The following is a 23,319-nucleotide window of genomic DNA, read 5'->3' as shown; positions in this document are numbered from 1 at the left end:
CCCATACAGACAGCTACAGGATGCATAATCAATTACATAAAAGGATTTGACCAAAAGCAGTCAACTATAAAGGATGCATAATCAATTAGATAAAAGGATTTGACCAAAATAAGTCAACTATAAATAATGTAGCACTTTTTTTTTTTCAATATTACTCCACGAACTCTTTTTTATTCTAATTTGAAAGTTTAGACTTCAGGTTATTATATAGACATGACAAAGTTTGGATTAACATTTTATCATTTTTAAGGCATTCAAATATATTGAATTGGAATTTATTTTATTTCATATTGTTTCACTTTTTCAATATTTATAGTAATTTAAATTTAATGAAATTTGTTATTTGGTTAAGGTATTTTGAATGTCATTAAACTCAAACTTTTTTAAGTATTAAATATTTGTTAAACATAAAAAGTATGTATTGACATTAATAATCTATTTATAATTGATGTTATTTTTTAGTTAACTTTTTTCAAGATTATTTTATTTATTTTATATTTGTAAAACTTTTTTTTTATTTATGTTGCAGAAGTTTATCTTTTGAGTTATGAAATGATAAATCGAGTCATATCATAGTAAGATAACACCTGGTTAAACTTAAGTTAAGTCAATTCAAGTTAAATTGAATTGGACTAGATTTAAGTCGAGTCGAGTTGACTTGGGTTAATGTTTAACTAAGTTGGTTTTAGTCTAGACTAGACTAAATTAGCTTGAATATATATTAAGTTTACTTGTTCTACCTCAATTGAGTTGAGTCAATTTGATCCAAAGTTGAACCAAGTTAATTCAAGTATAGGTTGGTACAAGTTCAAATTGATCTTTCGCATTATACATTCAATCAAGTAAGGATGAGTCTATTTGAATCAAAATTAAATTTGACTTTTGTTTAGTTAAGTTTGATTGCGCCATATCAGTCCTAATCCAATTAAGAGAAAATTTGACATAACCTAATCAAGGTAAAGTCAAGTCACATTAAGTTGTATTTACTTGAGTCCAAGTTGAGTTGAGCCCACCTTATAGAGTGGACTCGAGCCAAGTCGATTAAAGCCTAAGTAAAACTGAGTTGATCTAAACCTAAGTCAAATCGAATTGGTATAAACATAAGTCAAGCCGAATTGGGAGATCCATATTTATACTATTTGAGACAATTCATATTTAATAAAGTTATGTTAGGTTCTCAGGAATCTCAATTCAATCAAAACTAATTAGATTTAACTCAATTAATATCAACACAAATTGAATGTTCATTAATTTCACAGGTAAATTAACAAAATTATATTTATTAAGCAAATTTATATTTAATTGGAATTAGATGAGTTTAACTTATAAATTTAGATTTATCTAATAAATATCATATCATAAATGATAAAATCATTCAGCGAGTTTTATTTTACTTAAAAAATGAAATCTATTATAAGAATAATCTTTAATTTAAAAAATGAATATTATTGTGCGTTCTTCTGTTGTATTTTAAAATACGTACACTAATTTTAACTTTTTAAAATATGTTAAAAAAAATCAATTACTAAAAGTAGTATATTTTAAGGACAAACAGCTAAAGAAACTCAACGGTTATTTAAAGTAACAATTTTGTGTTAGTTAAAAGAATAACTTCTCTGTGCACTTTTTCTTACACCGGTTAAATTTACGAAAATTTAGGAATTTTGACGAAGATGAATTTTGAGGAAGAAGGATATTTTATGCGTGATTTTAAAGATTCTTGCTCGTGATTCAACAAGATAGTTATGCGAGGAGAGGAAAAGTGGAAAAGGATTTTGGCTTTTCATGCTTCATTTTGATTTGACTCTTTTCCCTCACAACAAAGAATAGAGTGAGAAAAAGAAAAACAAGAATATCAATATCAAATCCAAACAAAACCCAGTGCAGTGTTGCAGCGTGCCTTTGAACTCAGACAAATATCATGAATTGTCTTCACAATCTTTCGCGGTTCGTTTATCCTTCTTCCTTATCAATTCATTCTATTATTATCCAAATTGAAAGAATCAGATTCTTCATTTTTCAGATTCTCTCTTTTGCCCTTCGAAACGGTTGCCACGCGCCACCGCAACAATCTTCCCCTTTCACTGGTACATTCCATTTTCCCTTTTTATTTCGTTGATACCTATATACAATTATACTTATCTTTCTCTCTCACACTCTCTCTTTTCAACGCTGGATACAGAGAATCGTCAATAATTCTCATCGTAATCGAAGTATGGCGCTCAAGGTAGCTACACTCTTTGCTTTTCCGTTTCTTTAGTTCCTTTTTAATACTGTTTTTTTAGTATACTATTGTCTTTGTAGTCTTTTTAAGTTCAATCTATTAAAAGCTCTTAGTGTTGGAAATTCTGCGTCAACTTGTGAAGTGACTCTATTGAAGTATATAAGTGGGAAGCTATACTCATCTGATCATGTTTTCACAAACTTATTTCTAACAACTTTTACAAGAAACAGTGACATGATTTTCTCTAAAAATTTGAATTAGTTTATATATAATCTGTGGAAGTTATAACTTTCCTAAGTTGTTGCTTTTTAGCCTATGCATTAGTTAATTCTAATCTTCTTGAAGTCCTTTTGAAGAAGTTTGTCTGAACAAATCCTAAGTCGCTGTTGTAAAACCAGTGATATGACCTGATTGAACTACGTACGGTGGAAGTTATGCTCATTATAAGTCGGTTATGTAGTATTGAATTTGTTCCCACCCAAATGCTAAGGCATGGAATAACAATGCATTTTGTCAACATCCATCAAATAAGATAGTATTACTGGATTTTTGTTGCTCAATACATTCATTGTCTTGAATCTGATTCCGTTTTTGTGAGGATAACACTATGAGGTTATGGTTGGAATAATTAGACAACATGTGAATGTGTGGAAATTGTGGATTGTTCACGGCATATTCTGGAATCTATCAGAGTTCATGACGGTGTTGTAAGATTTGTCATTTTGGTGTGTGCCGACGAGCAAATTTAAATGTAAAGAAAACAAGGAGATATTGCTGCAGAAGTAACTATTAAATTCTAAAAAGATGAACAATGTTTGTTATTTATATGCCCTGCCCTGTGAAATATTCATCCTCATTTAGGCTTGACTGTGTAAATGGACTTATTGGTATCTTCTATTCATGTCGTTTCTGCTTCATACTTTCTTTTTCTTGAGAACATGATTGTCATTTTCTTTTGCAGGCTGCTTCAGGTTCCGTACCAAGTGCAGACAAAAGTAATGTCAACAAGGAGGAGGAAAAGTCTGAGATATATTCTAATAACATGACCGAAGCCATGGGTGCTGGTATGTTTAATTTTTTTGGTTCTTCTAGTTCAACAATGATGTAGCCTTATCTTGTTAGATAGACTTGACTGCATTGATCAAACATCATTTAGGCCCCTGCAGAAACCTAAATTTCAATATAGAGCAAGGTCTTGTTTTAATTGCTTCTCCTAAGTTTTTTCAGCGTTTGTTTGCCCCTTTGAACCAGAATATCTTCCATTTGATCTACATTTCTCACATTTTTTGGTCTTTTCCTACTTTGTGGTTCTAGATTAGTAAAAGACGTGGAACACAATTTGGGGTAAACCGAGAGTATCTTTAGCTTGAAGCTCCCTGGTCGTTTGTAATTTCTTTTTCGGTGTAAGCTGTGACGAAATATTTCATATTGTGGGGATAAAACTTCATTATGTTTGCTGCAATTAATTCTAACATTCTTAGGTTTTGTAATACTCATATTCAACCAATAGTTTGGATTAACTATAGGAACACTCAATTGCCTATCCTATGATTTTGTTCTTTGAATAATTCATGTTGTTACCCTTTCTAACAAAGTTCTACTCAGTTTTGACTTATAGGCACGAGTTAGGAATGAACTATAACTTCATCCGTCCAGACTTAATTGTGGGATCATGCCCACAGGTATTTTTGTTTCAATTATGGATACCTAATCCAATTATGTCAATTCTTGTCTGGTCCTCTGACTTTTATTTTCTTTTTCTCAAATTGCCAGACTCCTGATGATGTTGAGAAGTTGCGTAGAATTGGAGTGAAAACAATATTTTGCTTACAACAAAATCCAGACCTTGAGTATCCTAATCATTTTGTTTAATTAGATTCACTTTCATCGTTTTAGACAAAGACCAAATATTTAGTTTAGCAAATGAAGCATTGTGTTTCCTTACAATTGCTTGGATATTTTGGAGTTGATATTAAGGCCATACAAGAATATGCCAAGGCACATGATGTTCAACACTTGCGAGCTGAGATAAGGTAAGTTATGTGATGAAATATTTCTATCATAACTGTCAAAGAAATAATTATGTTTAAACTGGCAGGAATGAAACAAACAAAGGATGCATTGAATACTATGATATTGAGTAAGAAGATGTGGTAAAAGTAGAAGGGGTGGTGGGATAAGTCATGGGTTCAAATCCCCATACTAACAAAAAAACTAACATATTAACAATTAGCATTTGCCAAGGAAAATAAAGTATGATATTAGAGTTTCAATCAGAATTGTTTAAAACTATAGGTAGAATAGATCCTGCACAAAATTGTTACTTTTTTGTACTTTCTTACAAGTCATGAATATGTCAAAAAATCATTTACAGGTTTAGTTTTTACGAGAATAAGAGCAATGATTATTACTCATTGTCACTAGATCTTATCACGAACAAAAAATATTAAGATGTAAAAGTCATTCGATGTTTTAAGGTAATTTGTGGCTTAAACTTTAAAATATCGATCATTTGTGTATTATTCTATGATCTAGATTTTCTTTTCTCGTTTTCATTTAAAAATGACTTCCTCACAAGGTATCCCCTGTGTGTGTGTGACACATAGTAACTTTCTCAAAATTATGTACTGTTCTATATCTTTAGTTATGGTTTAAGACGCATTCTACCTACTTTTATGGTGGTAAAAGGCATCTACATTGGAAGAAAACCTCAAATATGGTAATGGTATGCCACGTTTTTTTTTCTGAGTGAGGCAAGGATGCGCTGTCCTACTGATATTGTGGAGCTTGGTTGGGAATGAGATAAGATCCTGGTTTTCTATCTGGGTCTTCAGTCAGTTAGTTAGTAAGTAGTAATACTTATTATCCTATCACATGTAATCTAAATTCTACATTTCCTTTTTTCCCTTGCTCAAACAGATACCAGTTTTATGTTTTCATCACTTCCCCCATCCCCCCAAAATCTTCTAGAGAAAAATCTGAGAAATGTTTTTAAATTGTTACCAAAAGTGGATGTTGGAGATTTAGGCATTAGGTTGTGAGCGAGCCAAAAAAACTCAAGCAGTTAGGTCAGTTCTTTGTGTGTTTTTTTGTGTAAGACTAGTTGGTAATGTCACCTTCATATGATAAATTCTAATCTAGTATAAATGGGTACTTGTAGTCATTTCTTCTTTACGTATGTGTTGTGCATTGTGTTATACTAGGGTTTCTCTTTGCTCATGGCATTTGTAACTATACAGTGATATATTCTGCATTTTACAGTCTGTTTCCTTTGTTTTTAATGTTCTTCTTCACCTTGTGTGATGATCTAACATGGATGTGACAGGGACTTTGATGCATTTGATCTACGGATGCGGCTTCCAGCTGTAGTTAGCAAATTGTATAAGGCAATAAATTCCAACGGAGGCGTGACATATATTCATTGTACTGCTGGACTTGGAAGAGCTCCTGCCGTTGCAGTATGTCCCTTGATTTCATTTGTGTTACTTGTTTATTACTGATAGAATATTTAACCTGAAACGGTGTTTTGGTTAGTTCTGTGTATGGTAAAGGAAATAATTTCCTGTTTAAGAAGTTAAATACACAAAGGGCAGGTGGTGAATGTATTCAGTAACCTCTCACAGAATGGTTTCAAAAGGTTTTGACTTAAATATATTGATACAATGAAACATATAAATCATTCAATGATGAAAGTTGTTGAAAATCCCCATGTTGAGCCTAGCACGCCTTGTTGCAGCCCATCAAAGTTGGTTGTATGTGTCTGCGAAACTACTACCTGCAAAGGACTGACAAAAAATGGTGAGTGAAGTTGTCACTGTTGGCATACAGTGGGTTGGAGTCCAAGCAGTGCTTAGAAAAATTGAGCAACCCTCATTGTGTAATTGGTTTGGTTGAATTTTCAAACAGACCTATAAAGGTTTATTTGGACAAGTTTTTCAAATAGCACTTCTAAGAAATAAAATGAAATGAACTTCCTTGTAAGTACTTTTAAGAGAGAAATAAGAAAGAATGAGACGAGTCTTTCTAAATTCTTATATTTAACTGTGAATAAGTTAATTCACCTTATAGAGAAACTTATTTCATTTTTTCCTTTTTTTTCAGAAATGTTTATAAAGAAATTTGTCTAAACAACCAATAGTAAGAATTTTGACTTGTGATTAGGCAGTCACAGGTCATAGTTACAAAAACAAACTCTTTTCATGATTAAGGCTGTGCATCTGACCTTCCCCACTCCAAGATTTTACAATAGTGGGAGCCTTAGGCATCGGGCGACCCCTTTTGTTGTCCATTGTTTGTGCTTTGGGCTATTAGAATCGATTGACTTTATATAGCCTGGATCTATGCCATCTGGTTACATTCACTCCTAATTTCATCTGCAGATTGTTATTGAAGATGCCATTGCTTTTATGAAAAAAAGTGTAGAAATGAAATCATAAAATCAAATATTCTTTTATTTTGTTGGTAGATATGTCCACGAAATCATTTAAATCTATATGTCCACGAAATCATTTAAATCTATCTCGAAGATGGAGATGAAAAAGGTGGAGGTGTATATTTTCTTTTTCTCAAATATTTTGGCATTTCATGTATCATTTATCTGTTTTATAGTTCTATGTGTGTGTAAGATTATTTACTAACAATTTGTTTTTTGTTTTTTGCTCAGACGGCCTACATGTTTTGGGTTCTCGGTTATACATTCAAAGAGGCTCATACACTACTTCAGGTGACTTATGCTCAATACTTCCTTTTCTATTGTTTCACATTTTAAAGTCATGGTGGGTTCTTGTAAAATAATATGCTGCATGTTTTGCAGTACTCATCCATATTGCTTTGATTAAACAAAATGGATTTTTCCATTTTGATTGTCTTCTCAATGATTTTTAACAAAAATCTATTTTAGGCTTGGTAAACTTATTAGTGAATTTTGTTCCACTAATTTCCTTCACTGACAAGTAACTCCTGAGTTCACGGCATTTTTTACTTCTGTACACAATGATATGATTGCGTAGCAATTACCTATTCGTCAACAGTTACAGTTGAATCACTATAGTTTCTAAATTTTGGTATCTGTGAATTATGGAACTGGGCAGTTTACTTGCTAACAGTTATTTTCTTACATCTAGTTTACAAGCATTCTTATTTATTTTATTTTCCTAGGAGTTATTTTACTCAAAATGTGTCCTATTCTCTAGTTGTGTATGCCTAAAGAAATTAATTTAATGTCATTTTCGTTTTCTGCGTGTCATAGAATTTGCATTCTAGCGGTTTCATATTTGAGGTTTATAATTCTTCTGAATCAGTTTTAGATACATTTGGTGTAAAGAGAGAAATGAGATTGGAATTTGATCAATTTTTCTTGTGCCCTTTTTTTAACTTTTTTTTTTTTGCAGAGCAAAAGGGAGTGTTTTCCCAAACTAGATGCCATTAAAAGTGCAACGGCTGACATCGTGAGTCAATTTAATTTTCGATATTATTGTGATTTAAATCTTGAATGGAATTTTTTTTTATGTTAATATAGGTGTGATCTTCCGGATAAGTCTTTTCTCATTAAAAGCTGACATAATTAATTTAGATGTTTCAAGATGAGAATTTAATTGAAACTGTTCCTCATTTTTATATCTTTCTATTGGTTTCCTCCTATTTAATATATATATATATATATATATATATATATATATATATATATATATATATATATGAACATTATTTATTTGTGGTACTCAGCTTACAGGCCTTAGTAAGAAACCTGTCACTTTGTCATGGGAAGACAGCAGTTGCTCTAGGGTGGAAATTTCAGGACTTGATATTGGATGGGGGCAGGTGAGGAATGAGTCTCATTTTATTTAGATTTAAGAATATTTGTTCCTCTATTATAGTACGTGTAACGGTCATTAAATTACATGGAGATATTATGTGCACCATCATCCTTAACTGCTTCGGTTACAGCCATCTATCATTTTGCTATGAAACATATTCACATGCATGATCGTTGGTTTCCTGTCTGGATTTTTATGTTGTATATTCGTAATTCATTATCTTGATAATATTGTGTACTGTAGCTTGTAGTTCCTGTTAGTTTGGTCCTGGGAAGTTCAAAGTTATCTTTAAAATAACTTCTGACTTCTTGCCAAACTGATGTCATCAACGTACGATACGAAATCTGATTTCAGATTCGAAGACTTTTTTTACCTTTAAAATTATCTGAATTTTAAACATATGTTTTGAACATATGCCTTGTTTATACGAATTCATGCAAAATCTTTACTTAATCTTGATCTCTTTTCAGAGAGTACCCCTAGATTTTGATGACAAATCGGGTTTGTGGTATCTCGAGAGGGAATTACCTGTAAGTGAAATTGTTAAAACTGGGCTGGTATTACTTGTCTGTTCAAAGCTTGGTCTTAATATTGAACGTTTAATAACTTGTCGGCTCAGCCGCTGTGATTAAAACAATAGATTGATGAGAAACAAGTTTATTGTCCTATTTACCAGGAAGGACGCTATGAGTACAAGTACATTGTTGATGGGGAATGGACATGCAATAAAGATGAGCTTGTAACTGCTCCCAACAAAGATGGCCATGTCAACAATTTCATTCAAGTAAGTTATAAACTTCAACGAAATAGCTCAGAAAATAAATTTTGCGATTGGTAACGTCTTTGACTCCTTGGAAATTGCTAGAAGCTCAAATTAGTACATGATAATCTGCTCAAAGATAAAAATAAAATACAATGTACCACAACATTTATCGCTCACAACCATGTTATTGTTTTAGGGTTAAATGTTTTTTTGTAACTCCAAAAATTGACTGTTATTCAAATTGGTACCTTAAAAAAAAAAAAATTCAATCTTACTAATAAATTTGTTAAATGTTGGCTATGAAAAACAGTGAAAAAATTTGGAGGGTTGTCTCTCCACATTTTAGCTCATCACATTATATCTCACCATCTTACTCTGAATTATTAGTTTGTGCACATTCTATTGGACTGATTTCTCATATTCTAACCTCACCTAATAGGTCCTTGATAATAGCAGCAGTGGTCGTGTTTCCCTTCGGGAGAGATTCAGTTCTGATGATCCTGATCTTACACCGGAGGAACGACTGAGAATAAAGGAGTTTCTTGAAGCTTGTCCTGACGAGGATCTGTGACCCATCAATGCATGTCACTGTTTATATGTAAAGTAATATACGCACGTATACATGTTGTATAATAAAAAGTTGAATATAAACCTTCGAATAAGATCTCTGTTTCAGTAATAAAGTTGGCTTGTCGAGTATATTGAGTTCCATAGTAATCAGAAGTCTATAGTATTATTATGTAAATGATAGGATAGGATACCCTAGTATAAAAAATAGCACTATGGTTTTCAACGTACCATGAAATAGTGTGATTTTCATAATGTATTTTGTTACGAGGGTAACACTACTTTTATACTGTGATAATGTATATTAATAATGGGTAACATAGTGAGTAACTGAACTCTTTAAACATTGTTAGGCTGTACTGCAAGGCAACTTCCAAAAGTTCACATTGTTTTATAATTTGTGATCGTAGTTCAGAATTTAGATTTGGAAATCCACTCAGTTGTCTTGCTTTCAATTGATGTATATTTATATACTCAATTTTGCATAATTAAAAGTATAACATCTTTACAAAAGATGAAGATGGATATATTGTTTTAATAAAGGGTTTTAATGCTGATGATTGATGGAAAATAGTTGAAAATTTAAAAAAAATATGTAATTTGTGTACATTATTTGAATTAGCAAGTTAAAAGTTTAAAGGCAGAACTTAAGTAACAGAGAGAATCTATATATCATTAATAATATTATTATTATAAATCTAATTTAATTTTGCAAAATTAATTTTTAAGGTCTCACTTAAGTAGTTTAAATTGACCTTATTTTTTATTGATAAGAAACTTCTAACAAAAAAATATTAAAGATTAATAATATTATATTGAAATAAAATAAGTCAAATTTACATTTGGTTGTATTTCAAATGAATTTCATTATAATAAAATTGATTATTCCAACACCTCCAAAAGAATCAATTTCAACTCTCTTTAACACCTAGAACAGATTCTTCAAATCCCTTTTTAACATCCAAAATCGATTTCAGTCACTCTTTAACATGCCCATAATCGATTTCACATTCTCATAATTGATTTCATGTTTGCCACAATACACCAAATTTGATCTCCCATCCCTATTGATCCTAAACTCCTCATGCATTGTCTAAACATCCTTATATCAAATTAAAGTGAAGGATATTTTGTCTTCGCTCAAGATTGCACAATATATTTTCCTACATCTCATCTCTATGGTGAATGTGAAGCTTCTTCTCTCTCACAAATCTTCGTCTCTAAATCTTTTCAAATTCCACAAAACAAACGTATGACACACTTGCAAATACATTCGTGTTAGGCTTCGTGGTTGGAGAAGAATATGAATAAGTTGACTTTGCATATGTTGTGATATTAATTAATTCATTATATATATGTTCATGAGATATGTATTAGTATTAGGACGGGATAAACAATTTCAATTGGAACTTTTGTAGGAAAATGAGTTTACTTTTTTTTAATTAAGTTTTAAGTTGTTAATAAATCAAGAAACTTTCAATTCAATCTTTATTAAATTTGTGGTTTACTAGGTCCTTAAAAATAACTTTTCTATTGAGTCTTTAATGTTAGATTCTTCTATTAAGTAAACAACCTGGTTGCTAACTCGTGTTTTAGGTTAATTTACTTATGATTTCTAGGATTAGTTTTGTGTGTATTATATAACACATCTCTTGTAACATTTCAAGAAACACAATCAATATACAATCTCCTTTTTCATATATTTGTTTGATTTTTACATATATCAAAAACTTCAAATGATTTTTTAAAGGAATTTTTGCAAGTAGTTTCTGATTTTCGCAGATCGAATTAGTCAAACTTTAGCAAACAAATTATTTTTGTGTGTTATAAATTAAGATTAAGTAGGTTTTAAGTTTTTGAATTTGGATTTGAATTTATCTCTATTTTAAACTTTAATATATTTTAATTCATAAAACTTTAATCTAATAATATTATTTCTTTTTAAATTTACTAAACGATTGTTTCAAACTGATATTTAAATTAGAACATGTTAAAAAGTGTAAATAACTTAAATACTAATTTAAAATATGTTTAATACGTTAAAAAATATAAACAATTTGTTTAAAAAGGTTATATCCATTTTTAAAGATTGAAAAATATAATATATTTGGGATATAAAATTTTCAATTTCATATCAAAATTTTAAAACTAAAAACATATTTATTTTCATAAAATATTACAAACAAAATACAGATTTTAAAAATCTTCCTTATTAACCTAATCAAGAAACTAATAACTCGTTTTATTCATTCACGACCAATTATTACGTACAGATGATAATACACATAATTTGAACCATTTTTTTTATGGATAAACGCATAAATAAGAAAATTTAATATTTAGATTTATTTTTCTAGCTAGAGAAATTTGGAAGTCTAAATATTTGAATTTTTGTAAATAAGTTTATTAGTTTTAGAACTTAACAATAAAACTTCCAAGGATAAATGGACAGAAATACCCTAATAGACTTGTCCACAGATGTAAAAATAAATATCAAAGACACGTGTATGAACCGAGGATCTTCTCCTTGTAGAAAATAAATAATTCTCCTGCAAGCAAAAAAAAAAAAGAAAAAGTGGAAAATAGTAGAGAAATTTCATTCATCCTTTAAGATTCGTACTACACGTTTATCACATTAATCTAATCTTTTGTTTACACGTTTAATTTGATAAATTAAGTAAGAGAAAAACTAAGAAAGAATATCAAATGAATAATAAAATTCTTTTATTCTGTGATTCATTCAAGAAAAAAAAATTATCTCCTAAAAGAAAGTGGAAAGAAATATATTATTATGACAATGCAAAATACTAGTAAATAATTTCAAATTCAATATTTTTAATAATAACTTTTCTTTACATTTAGTCTTTAAATTGGTTTATATAAGCAAACCAAGCCTAAACAACAAATTATAATTGGATAAAATTACCAAAACTCGTACACTGCAATATACATAATATTATTTTTTTCATTAGTATCTAAATCTAAATAAAATAAATTCGGAAAACTAGATCGGATCAGTCATGCACTTCGGCCCAAAGTTAAAAACTCATCCACTTTGGCCCAAATTGAAATTACCTTCTCAAACACGCAGGCCCACCAGATACGGAAAACACAAAACCCAAGATTCAAAAATCTCCCTCCAAAATGAAAACTCATCCTGCCACGTCATTGATCCGTGCAATGTAAATCCAACCAATCAGCTTCCATCCACTATTCCTATATAAACCACTCCTTTCTCACAATCCAAATCATTCAGATTTCACATTCTCTGTCTTGTGTCCTGTTGAATTGAATTTCATCTACCCTTCTGTAAGAAATCCATGGCTAAGGGTGAGAAGAAACCCGCAGAGAAAAAGCCTGCAGAGAAGGCTCCGGCGGAGAAAACCAAAGCAGAGAAGAAGATCCCTAAGGATGCTACCTCCGGTGACAAGAAGAAGAAGAAGAAGGCCAAGAGTGTGGAAACCTACAAGATCTATATCTTCAAGGTCCTCAAGCAGGTTCACCCTGACATTGGGATCTCCAGCAAGGCAATGGGGATCATGAACAGTTTCATCAATGATATCTTTGAGAAGCTTGCTCAAGAATCATCCAGACTGGCCCGTTACAACAAGAAGCCCACCATCACCTCCCGTGAAATCCAGACCGCTGTGCGTCTTGTTCTTCCTGGCGAGCTTGCCAAGCATGCAGTCTCCGAAGGTACCAAGGCTGTTACCAAATTCACCAGCTCTTGATTGCGTCGCCAATTATTAGGGTTTGAGTAGTATCAGTTTGACAAGAATATTCAAGAAAATACTATTAGGATTCTGCTGACTTTATACCTAGTCCTTTTTTTTTTTTTTTCTTACAATCACAAATGGTCGCAAACTGATAATTATCGTGTTTTCTCACTTCATTAGCTATGTGACATTCTGTTAAAATAGATTTCAAAATCGAAGTATTTTGCTAATTAGTGAAAGTGATTATAGCATTGTATTGAGGATTTCGTTTTAATTTGGTCTACTTATCGGATTATTTGAGTTTAATATTTATGTTATTAATACTGGTTGATTAATCACTGAAGCATAAATTTTAGTTTATTGGAGTAAATTAATAAAAAATTGAATTTGTGGATAATGACATCCTCTTACAAGGAAAGATGATAGCCTTTGAATTTAAAGTCCAAACACCATTCACCATTGTCAGGGACATCCTTCACCAAGAATAAAGCCTATGAACATGAACTTTGGGGAATCATTAAGTAGTAACCAAAGTGAAATATGTTTTGCACCAAATTTTTCTTAACGAAGAATGTGAGTTATTTTTTGAAGTCTAAACATTTAAATAAGAGGGGCTAACATTTCATTTTGTTTGTTTTTTTATTGGTTTATATGATTAATATGTATCTAAAACCTTAAATTGACACAAATGTATTATATATCCTCTTAAATATTGTATAAACATGAGTGGATTTTGCCGATCTCTATGTAAGAACTTATCAAATTTTGTAAATTTGTGCGTATAAGTGTTAGCTCTGTGTGAATAAATGACCAATAATCAATGTGTGAGTGACATTGTTAGTATCTTGTATGAGTTGATATATATAACAAACTTCGTGGAGTGAGTGATTGGGAGCTTGATTTTATGTGAGCAATTGACTTAAACTATGTGGAAAGTAATGACTAGTAGTTTCGCATGAACATAATAATAATATATGTGGTAGCTTTGCATAATATGGACCCAAATTTGTATTGAGCCATGCCAAAATACGGTTTGACAAGTTGACTTACCCTTTTATAAATTTGCTTAGTTTTTAATCCTATTATATTTTATGAGCTTTTAACTAATTGATTAATGCTTTAATTGGATAAAATTAAAACAATTATTACATTTATATTTTAAATTACTTTTATAACGAATAACCAAAATTTAATATGTAAGTATTAATAATTTAAGTTACAAAGTTATTACATATTTACATATTAAAATATTAATTTTTTAAATTATTTTTTATTTTAATTTTTAATTAAAAAAATGTTACCTGTTACACTTTATCTTTGACTCGCCTATTTTACAAACTAAACTAATTAAGCCATAATGGTTTGACTAACAAAAAATATCAACCCAATAGGCCTTATTTTGGCTTAGAGGTGGGCTAACCCACATGTCTTTACTCATTTGCCACCCTATTTGTGGCAATGTGGTGATACGGTATTCATAATATGTGTGGTGTAAACTTTTACACCAAAAGGTCATGTGATACCATTCTGTTGAGAAAATAGTACGGTTTTTTCTAAATTTCAATCTTGAAAAGACAAACAAAAACAAAAAAAAAATAAGACAAAAATGAGGATGCTTATAATCGAATAAATTGATAAGTTAAGCAAATATTTACCGTAAACATATTAATCTTTGATAAGAATAAAGTTCTAATCCAAAAAGAAAGAGAATCTTTTTAAAAAAATACAAACACATATATTATGATTTAAAAGTATCTACGTATGTATTTGATATCCTTGTACACAGATATAAATATTCAAAGGACCTATGAAATCTTAAAATAATACTCAAAGAAATTGGACTCGAAAATTAAAAAAAAAAAACGAAAACAAAATGTTTGCAATTAAAAAAAATAAAAAATATTTTTAAGTGTTTAAACTATTATATAATTATGCTTCAAGTCAATATCTTCAAGTCATTTAAATTTTAGTTTTTATGGAACATTATGAGCTTATGAGAAATTTGTTTTTTTAACGAATTGCTTCTTGATCTTGTCATAAACTTTTTCAAATGCAAAAGCTATTTCTCAAGTTCTTTTTATATAGAATAAAAAAGACGGTTCTTTATGATTTTGTGATTTTTCATTAAATGGTCATAATTTATCAAAAAACAGATAATAGTATAAAGTGAGAATTGTAGGAGTTATTGTGAAATAATTGTCTTTCTTTTTTTTATAAAAAGAAAATTATAATTATTTTGGAAGAGTTGGGATATACTTTTTAATACTCCATGAATGAAAGATGATATCAAAATTTCTAAGCTGTTTTAATTTATGTAAAAGCACGAGATAATATAAGTTTTAGTATCATTTTTCAGAACATGTTGAAATTGGGAAGTATATTTTAGATAAAATACATTAAACATAGAATGAAATATAAATATTTTTAATTATCCTATTATTCCACAAAATTATAGTACATGGTTAGGAATCATATAGTTAAAAGTGTTACTTTTGTGTATATCTTAAAAAGTATTTTGTTATATTTGACCGTTTTAATTTTTTTTAAACCTAAAATAATTTAAATATAAAAAATATATATGTGGACTAGATTATAATTTCATAATCACATATATAGCAAATAATAGTAAATATAGAAGTTAACTGCTTTCCTAATGAATTAATCCTACAAATAAATTTTGAAAATTTAACAAAAAGAAGAGCAAAATACATCAACATTCTCAAATAAATTAAACTCTAGTACGTTTATATATTTTTTTATAAACTTCTCATTTATATTTTCATAGTATATGCATTATTTTTTAAATTTTAATATATTAAATTTGTACTCCTGATAAGAAATACAATTTAATAGTGAAAAATTGTTTTTAATTGGAAACGGTCTCATAAATATTACTGTTATTATTCTAAAATTAATACGTAGGTATATTTATAATATCATAAGAAACAATTATTCTGGGTTTGAAGAACATTGAAAGACATTATTAAATTATCTCCCATTTATTAAATTTTGTGGAACCATCATGCCATGTCATCAATCCGTGTACAGAAAACTTCACCAGTTACATTCCGCCAACTGTTCTTAATCAGACCGTTCCTTTCATCTTCATTCTAATCATAGGTAATGCCATGTCATCAATCTGTGTATGGAAAACCTAACCAATAAAATTTCATAAACTGTATTGTTTTAAGGACGCAAGAGAAAAATGTTGGGTGATTGATAATAAAGATCAATTTGAGGTAGAAGGTTTATTCCATGTTAGAATAATTGTTGGATGAAATTTAAGTTAAGTTATGAATTTGTGATTTACTGTATTTTTTTAATACGAATAATTGAGTTTTTATGAAAAGAAATAACTTGCTTTTATTCTAGTGGTAATTGTTTTATAAAATAATTAATGTTAAACTCAAAATTATGAGTGCCGAAATTATGAAGAGAAAATATGTTATAAATATTTCATTATCATCTAGATAAGTCAAAATATGTTCTTTAATAAAATAAATTAACTCGCAACGTTTTATAATTTTTTTTATAGTGTAAAAATATTAAAAAATTAAAGTTATAACTAGGAAGACAATGTTAGTTGATCATAATTTTATTAACTGTATATATTTAATTATTGAGAATAAATGAATTTAAAATGAAAATGATACAGTAAAAATAAGATTCAGAATATGTTGTTACTTAAAAAAAAAACATGCTTTTAATTAAAAGTACAAAAATAATTATTTCCACATTTTAAAGCAAAATATGATCATATACTTGTAAAAGATCGAATAGTCGATGTTAAATGTAAGCAAAAGAAGTAATTAAGGATTAATATGAAGTGAAATAACGATGAAAAAAAAAAGGGATTGACTAATTTAAAGATTAACATATAACATATTTATTTTGTTGTGGCTTATGTGGACTAATTCAACTCGAATGTTGATTTAGCTACGAAATATTCAAAATAGACTCAAGGAAACCAATTGATTAAATTATGGTATTTATTATACAATTTTTTTAACCTATTATAAATTGGACCTAGATAATTTAATATGCATTTTTAATTATTGTTTTTTAAGTGATTATAATTTGGTGGTGGGGATACACTTCACCAAAAATTCCACAACTTATAGCATGATAAAGCTACCAAGCATATTGCTAATGTGTTGGTTTTTTATTTTTTATATTATCCACTTTTGATAAACTTTTGGTTTTGTTTCACAAAAGGAGAGAAGTCCAAGCAAAAAAAATTCTAAATATCTTTTATTTTATTCTATATAATTAATTATGTAGAATTGTTTATCTGTTTTTTATGGTGTTTTTGTTTATAATTATGGATTTAAGAGAGAGTCAATAGATGAATTTGATAGGATAAAAAAAAAGAGAAAGTAATATTATTTATTTTGAGAAAAGAAATTAAGAAAATGAAGAAATTAGAAAATAAGGTTTGACAAATTATTAAATAATATAACAAATAAAAAAAAATATTTTAATAGAGAAAATTATTAGATTACTAATTTATCTTTATTGTTAAAATTAATATAAAATAATTTGTAATTATTATATTAACTATTATTATTGTTATTATTGTAACATTCCAATAAATTTATAACATATGCTATGATTTATTATAGGAGTTAACATGAAAAATATTAAAGAACAGTAAGAAACAAGGACTTAGGTGGATGAGGAATATAAAATATCATATAAAATTAAAAACTGTATAATAAGACATAAGCCTGATTACAAAATTCATGAATATACCGACGATCAAGGTGTTTAGTCTGTGACCAAACGGTACTACAAAAGGGCTAATACCGATCGGTTTACAAAAGGAACAACTATACAAAATCCGAACGGTTATATGAAAAGTAAAACTAACTACGTCCTAATGATCAGATGGTCTTGCATTATCTTTTGGCCGAACGATTTGCAAGGCTTCCTCCAAAGATTCTTCAAAGTTACCCTCTACTCACATCCATTGGATGATCATTGCAGCGAAGAGAATAACCGAACATTTAAGACCGAATGACACGTGGACAAGACAGGAAAATAAGGGTAAGCTTATGTAAACTTAATTAATCATTTTTAGCATACATATAAAAACATACAATTGAATCACATCTATCAATATTTCAATCATGCAACCATAATTCAAGTATATTCATTAAAACCGAACGGTAAAGTCAACATGAACGACCACTTAAGACACTGTCTGAACTGTATGAACCATGTAGCTTGTCGCTCTTTGAACCCGGGTGGACCTCGCTGGGATACACTCAACAGACCGCCACCCGAGGTTAGTCCAGTGGAACCACCTCGGTATAGAAATACCCTGAGGCTAAAGGACCTTCTGCCATTCCCACGCATGAGTTACCCTTCTCTACATGAGCAGGCGTAATCACGGAATATCAGGATAGAACGAAGCCCGAGTTTGACCACGGTCATACTTTACCAATCAATTTCCAATCATGAGTTATTCCCCTTGGAATACTCTTAAATAATCGTAATAGCCTTCATCATTCTCGTTTCATACCATCCAAATCCAATAATATTATTCAGAAAACAATTCTTTCATATATAGACAATACTGAAATAAAATGAGATGACCGGACGGTCAGATACTAGTAGGAAGACCGAACATAAAAGAAATTCTAACCAGTGACTGAACGGTCAAGCAAGAAGGAAACCAAGCGCTATTGAAGATCAATAAATATAAATAATACATGAGAAAGGACGGACGTTCAATAACAGGTTATCTTTAACAAAATCGAATACTTTACAGTTTGGGCTGAATGCCTTAATATATAAAAGCAAGAGTTCTGTTCAATAAAGCGAGTGTCAGTACAAGACCGTACACTCTTTGGGGAATCAAATGTCAGTATAAGACCGAACACTCTTCCAAGGAGATAATATTATTATAAGATCGACAACTTCAGAAACCAGAGTGCTAGTCTATGACTGAGCACTTTCAAGACCGAGCACTCTCAAGATCGAGCACTTTTCCAAGGAAAGATAATTATCATCAACCGAGTACTTCGTTTATGACCGAGTACTCCCTAAGTCTGAGCACTCGATCTATGACCGAGTACTTTCAATAAACATTATCAATATAAAACCAAACGCTCAGTGTATGATTGAACATTCTAAACAGTTAATACTGATATAACAACTAAGAATCAAACTTTTATAATTTATTTGGAATGGCTAGACTACCCAATTTAGTATGAGAATCTATATAAGTTCTTATAAGACCGATCGGTCATCAACTTATTTCCTACAGAGGAGATTCAGCTAAGATCCATTGTTTTAGGGGAAACCGAACGATCCCAATGACCCTCACTTACAACATCAGAATTTCACTAAGTTAAATATACACATAGACAATTTTATACCAAAATCAGGCATGCATTAAATCAAACAGCATACCATACTTCCATATTTAATTCAAATCATACCACATCAATCATATACTCAATCAATCATGCATTAATTCATAAAACATAATCATAATTAAATTTTTATAAGCTTCATTTACCTTATGATCCAAACTAAGCTTCTAAGTTCTTGACAACTATACTTCTATGGCTTCAAAAATTCCAAAGTGCTCCAAACAAGATTATGATCGGTGTAAATGGAAGGTCTCGTCGCAGGGAAGATTTAATCTAAAAGAAGGTTGATGATCGGAGGAGGAGAAAAGTGAGAAAATTTAGAGAGAAGGTTGAAGGTTCTAGAGAGAAGAAGGAGAAAATGGGTTTCTGGAAATTCTGGAGAGGAAGAAGAAGAGTTGCACGTAGAGAAATTACGTCAGCTTTAAAATCCCATTATAAATACTGTCTCCCAGAAACCGAAAGGTCGAATCCTACGCTGCCACCTGTTTTCCACTTTTTGACTTCTGCACTCCATGTACCACCACTTTGATTCCACTTTCTGCAAATGCCCATCTTCCCTGCTGCCACACAGTTCTCAATGGTAGGGAAATAAATTGTCCCCTACTAACCTAGGGAAATCAAAGGGACGCGACACATGTCTTCCACTAAGGTGGAAAATTTAATGAGGTGTGACAATTATCAATATAATAATAATAATAATAATTAATGTTAATGTTATTATTATTAATATAATAATATTTATTATTATTAATTATCTATAAGGTTTAATAATAATAAGTATAATTACTATTATTTCAATAGTTTTAATTTCGCAATTAATATTTTTTCTATTGGAATTTAAAAAAAAAAATTATGGACATTGAAGTAAAAGTATAAGTGTTAAATTGTCCTTGGCTTCTCATCACTTCATGTATGCAAGGATAGAAATGAAAATATTTTATTTTTCCTAAACTCATCGGCACAAATTATATTTAATTTAGACCCATTTCGTCTTTCTTTATTCATCATCTTAATTTGATCACATAAAATGTTTTTAACTATATATATATATATATATATATATATATATATATATAATATTATGTAACTCAACCTTATAATATTTGGGCTGGTTATGATGTACACACTAGTTTAATTTGATTTACATTTGAAGTTTTATTTTCAAACGTGCAAACGCCCCGCCGCGTACCCAAAATATTGAAAAAATCATGAACCCGCCAAAACAATATAAAGCACAAAATACTGTAAAGTTAAATAAAAAATGAAAACATGCCAAGATTCCGAAATCTCCCTCCAAAACCAAAAAACATAATGCCACGTCATCGATCCGTGTGACCGTAACCCAGCCAATCAGCTTCCACGACTCATTCCTATATAAACCACTCTCCACCGTTTCTGATAGATCTCATCACTGAACCTTTGCATTGTCATCCCCTCTCATAACCTCTCCAGCATTCCAAACCAAACAATGGCCAAGGGTGAGAAGAAACCGGCTGAGAAGAAGCCTGCAGAGAAGGCTCCGGCGGAGAAAACCAAAGCAGAGAAGAAGATCCCGAAGGATGCTACCTCCGGTGACAAGAAGAAGAAGAAGAAGGCCAAGAGCGTGGAAACCTACAAGATCTATATCTTCAAGGTCCTCAAGCAGGTTCACCCTGACATTGGGATCTCCAGCAAGGCAATGGGGATCATGAACAGCTTCATCAATGATATCTTTGAGAAGCTTGCTCAAGAATCATCCAGACTGGCCCGTTACAACAAGAAGCCCACCATTACATCCCGTGAGATCCAGACCGCTGTTCGTCTTGTCCTCCCTGGTGAGCTTGCCAAGCACGCCGTCTCCGAAGGCACCAAGGCAGTCACCAAATTTACCAGTTCTTAAGATCTTTTATGAGAGTTAGGGTTTTCTTGATGTATATTTTGGATCGTTCTTTTTAATGGCATTTCTCATTTTCTCGAACATTTAAATACATATCGCAGTCTTTTAATTTTGGTCTTCCCGTTTAGCAATTTCTTGAAGATGAGTTCTTTTTTTTTTTTTTTTTTTGTTTTGGAAGTTTTCCGTAACTCTAACATGTTCTTATGGGAACGACTGTGCTTGCGTTCTATTATATAAATGAATTTTATTAATTGGATATCTGCGTTGTTAAAGGTTTCTTTTTTCGAGTTGTATTTGTGAAGTTTCGATTACTGTTAAAGAATGTAGCTTTTTTGTAGATGGATAAGTGGCTTTAAGTGTTCTTCGTTTATCGGTTATCCCTTTGGTGTATCATGTTTTGTTGATTTTATGGGTTTGGGGTACTCACTTTCTCTTTATACAGAAAGGTGTATTTATATCATTATGATATTTTAGTAATAAATTTTTGTCAAATTGTTTTGTTGGCGACATTAGGGTTGATATTCTGGTTTGGTGTATAGCATTGGGGAATTCTGTAAGTCTCCTTGTTTCTTATGTTTTTATTTCCTATTGCATTTGAATGTATAATTTTGTTGGGTCTGTTGTGGAAATTGCAGAATTTTATTTACAGTGTTGCTCGGTTTCTGTTTATTGGTTCTTGTGTGTATCTTAGTACTTTTAATGTTTAGTTTGTTATTGAGTATACTCCTTTTAAATGGAGTCAAAACTCAGTGAAATTTAAGATTTTGCAGTTCATTAGAAATGACAAACATTGTGCTGTTTCATGGTAGTATTGTGTTTGAATTTACATGAAATCCTGGTTGTGTTGTCTTTATGAAAATGTTTAACCTTCAAATTTATGGTTGACAGTTTATCTAATGACAACTGTGACCATATACAGTAAATTTTAGAACAATTTTTTTTCCCGATCACTGATGTGAGAACTGGTTTAAAAAGGTTATTTCTGGACACTCACCTTTTATGCAATGAATGGTAGAGCTATAACTCAATTAAATGTTATGTGTGAGTTTCATAGTTCACTGGGTTAGGTCTATAATGGAGAAAGTATTTGGGCAATTGTGTCGTTGAATTGAGTGGTTGAAGATGCAACGGAGCTCGTTGCATAAGGGATTGCTGCATTCATGTGTGTTTTATGGCTCAATTCTATCAGAAACTGGTAACCAGAGTGATTGTTTTGTTTACTATGCATTGTAGCATGGTTATTTGAAGTTGCTGATCTATTATGAGTTAAGTGGACTTTTGTACCTATAAATCTCTGGAATTGTGGTTGATACATGACAGTACACTCGAAGGGTGTTCAACAAATTCCAATATCAACTGGAGTGCTGATACTTTGATATCAGTTAACAGCTATTTGATATTTTTATATAATTACAATCAATATTGGGGGAGAATGATGAATATGTAAATAGGTCTTCAGAAAATTAAGTTTGCAATATAAATAGACTTTTAGAATTTAGTTTGAAAATATATAATACTTTGAAAGTGTTTTGCCAATTTTTTTAAAGGATTCTGGAAACTGTCTTTTAACTCGCACTTTATAGAATATAGGAAGAAAGAATGGGTGTAGAAACTATTTTCCTCCCAAAAAGCTACTGATCAGGGTGTCAGTTTTCATTTAGTTGGATTAAGGATTTAGGGTTTGATTGAAAAATCTACAACGGGCAAATTCTTTTCTACACCCACAATTTTATTTGAAAATGTCAAATTTATCTTTCAGTCTGAAACTTACATTTTCAGTAATGGATTGTTAATCCAAAGACCAAGAACGTTAAACATCAATATTTTTCTATTTTTAAATACAAAAATGTGAATTCCAAAATATATAATCCGAATTGCACATCCTATAATATATTTTTTATTTTGTATTTTGTATTTTGGATTCTATTTTTTTATTTTAAGTTGTATATTCCAAAATATAATTTTAGCGTGTTTCGA

General features: G+C 30.4%; 3 protein-coding genes across 4 annotated transcripts; all 3 read left to right on the top strand.

Annotated features, from left to right (window-relative positions):
• The first annotated feature begins 1,667 nt into the window (after positions 1–1,667).
• On the top strand, positions 1,668–9,646 carry LOC106770850 (phosphoglucan phosphatase DSP4, amyloplastic). Of its 2 annotated transcripts, XM_014656679.2 has the most exons (14): positions 1,668–1,947; positions 2,024–2,087; positions 2,183–2,227; positions 3,186–3,288; positions 3,830–3,906; positions 3,998–4,074; positions 4,180–4,257; positions 5,550–5,682; positions 6,888–6,947; positions 7,615–7,671; positions 7,949–8,044; positions 8,511–8,570; positions 8,717–8,824; positions 9,243–9,646. In XM_014656679.2, exons 1-14 carry the CDS (start codon positions 1,922–1,924, stop codon positions 9,372–9,374), a joined length of 1,116 nt encoding a protein of 371 aa, XP_014512165.1. In that variant the 5' UTR covers positions 1,668–1,921; the 3' UTR covers positions 9,375–9,646. The 2 variants fall into 2 exon arrangements, with proteins under 2 accessions (XP_014512165.1, XP_022641112.1); XM_022785391.1 differs by lacking the exons at positions 1,668–1,947; positions 2,024–2,087; positions 2,183–2,227 and adding an exon at positions 3,539–3,627 and having other exon boundaries at positions 9,243–9,508.
• Positions 9,647–12,607: 2,961 nt separating this feature from the next.
• LOC106772554 (probable histone H2B.3) lies at positions 12,608–13,400 on the top strand. Its single transcript, XM_014659023.2, has one exon. The coding sequence runs from the start codon at positions 12,691–12,693 to the stop codon at positions 13,099–13,101; it is 411 nt and encodes a 136-aa protein (XP_014514509.1). The 5' UTR covers positions 12,608–12,690; the 3' UTR covers positions 13,102–13,400.
• A 7,459-nt stretch (positions 13,401–20,859) lies between these two features.
• On the top strand, positions 20,860–21,460 carry LOC106772553 (probable histone H2B.3). The gene has a single exon (XM_014659022.2). It carries the CDS (start codon positions 20,935–20,937, stop codon positions 21,343–21,345), a length of 411 nt encoding a protein of 136 aa, XP_014514508.1. The 5' UTR covers positions 20,860–20,934; the 3' UTR covers positions 21,346–21,460.
• The last annotated feature ends 1,859 nt before the right edge of the window (positions 21,461–23,319 follow it).

Source organism: Vigna radiata, chromosome 8 (genome assembly GCF_000741045.1).
Source record: "Vigna radiata var. radiata cultivar VC1973A chromosome 8, Vradiata_ver6, whole genome shotgun sequence".
NCBI classification, from domain to species: Eukaryota; Viridiplantae; Streptophyta; class Magnoliopsida; order Fabales; family Fabaceae; genus Vigna; species Vigna radiata.
This window is presented reverse-complemented; position numbering and strand designations above follow the sequence as displayed.

Excerpts from the sequence above, each read along its gene's own strand:
- LOC106770850 (XM_014656679.2), top strand. The coding sequence starts at position 1,922 with ATGAATTGTCTTCACAATCTTTCGCG. Across the intron at positions 1,948-2,023 it reads TGTCTTCACAATCTTTCGCG|ATTCTCTCTTTTGCCCTTCG; the intron begins GTTCGTTTATCC and ends TTCATTTTTCAG. Across the intron at positions 8,825-9,242 it reads ATGTCAACAATTTCATTCAA|GTCCTTGATAATAGCAGCAG; the intron begins GTAAGTTATAAA and ends CTCACCTAATAG.
- LOC106772554 (XM_014659023.2), top strand. The coding sequence starts at position 12,691 with ATGGCTAAGGGTGAGAAGAAACCCGCAGAGAAAAAGCCTGCAGAGAAG.
- LOC106772553 (XM_014659022.2), top strand. The coding sequence starts at position 20,935 with ATGGCCAAGGGTGAGAAGAAACCGGCTGAGAAGAAGCCTGCAGAGAAG.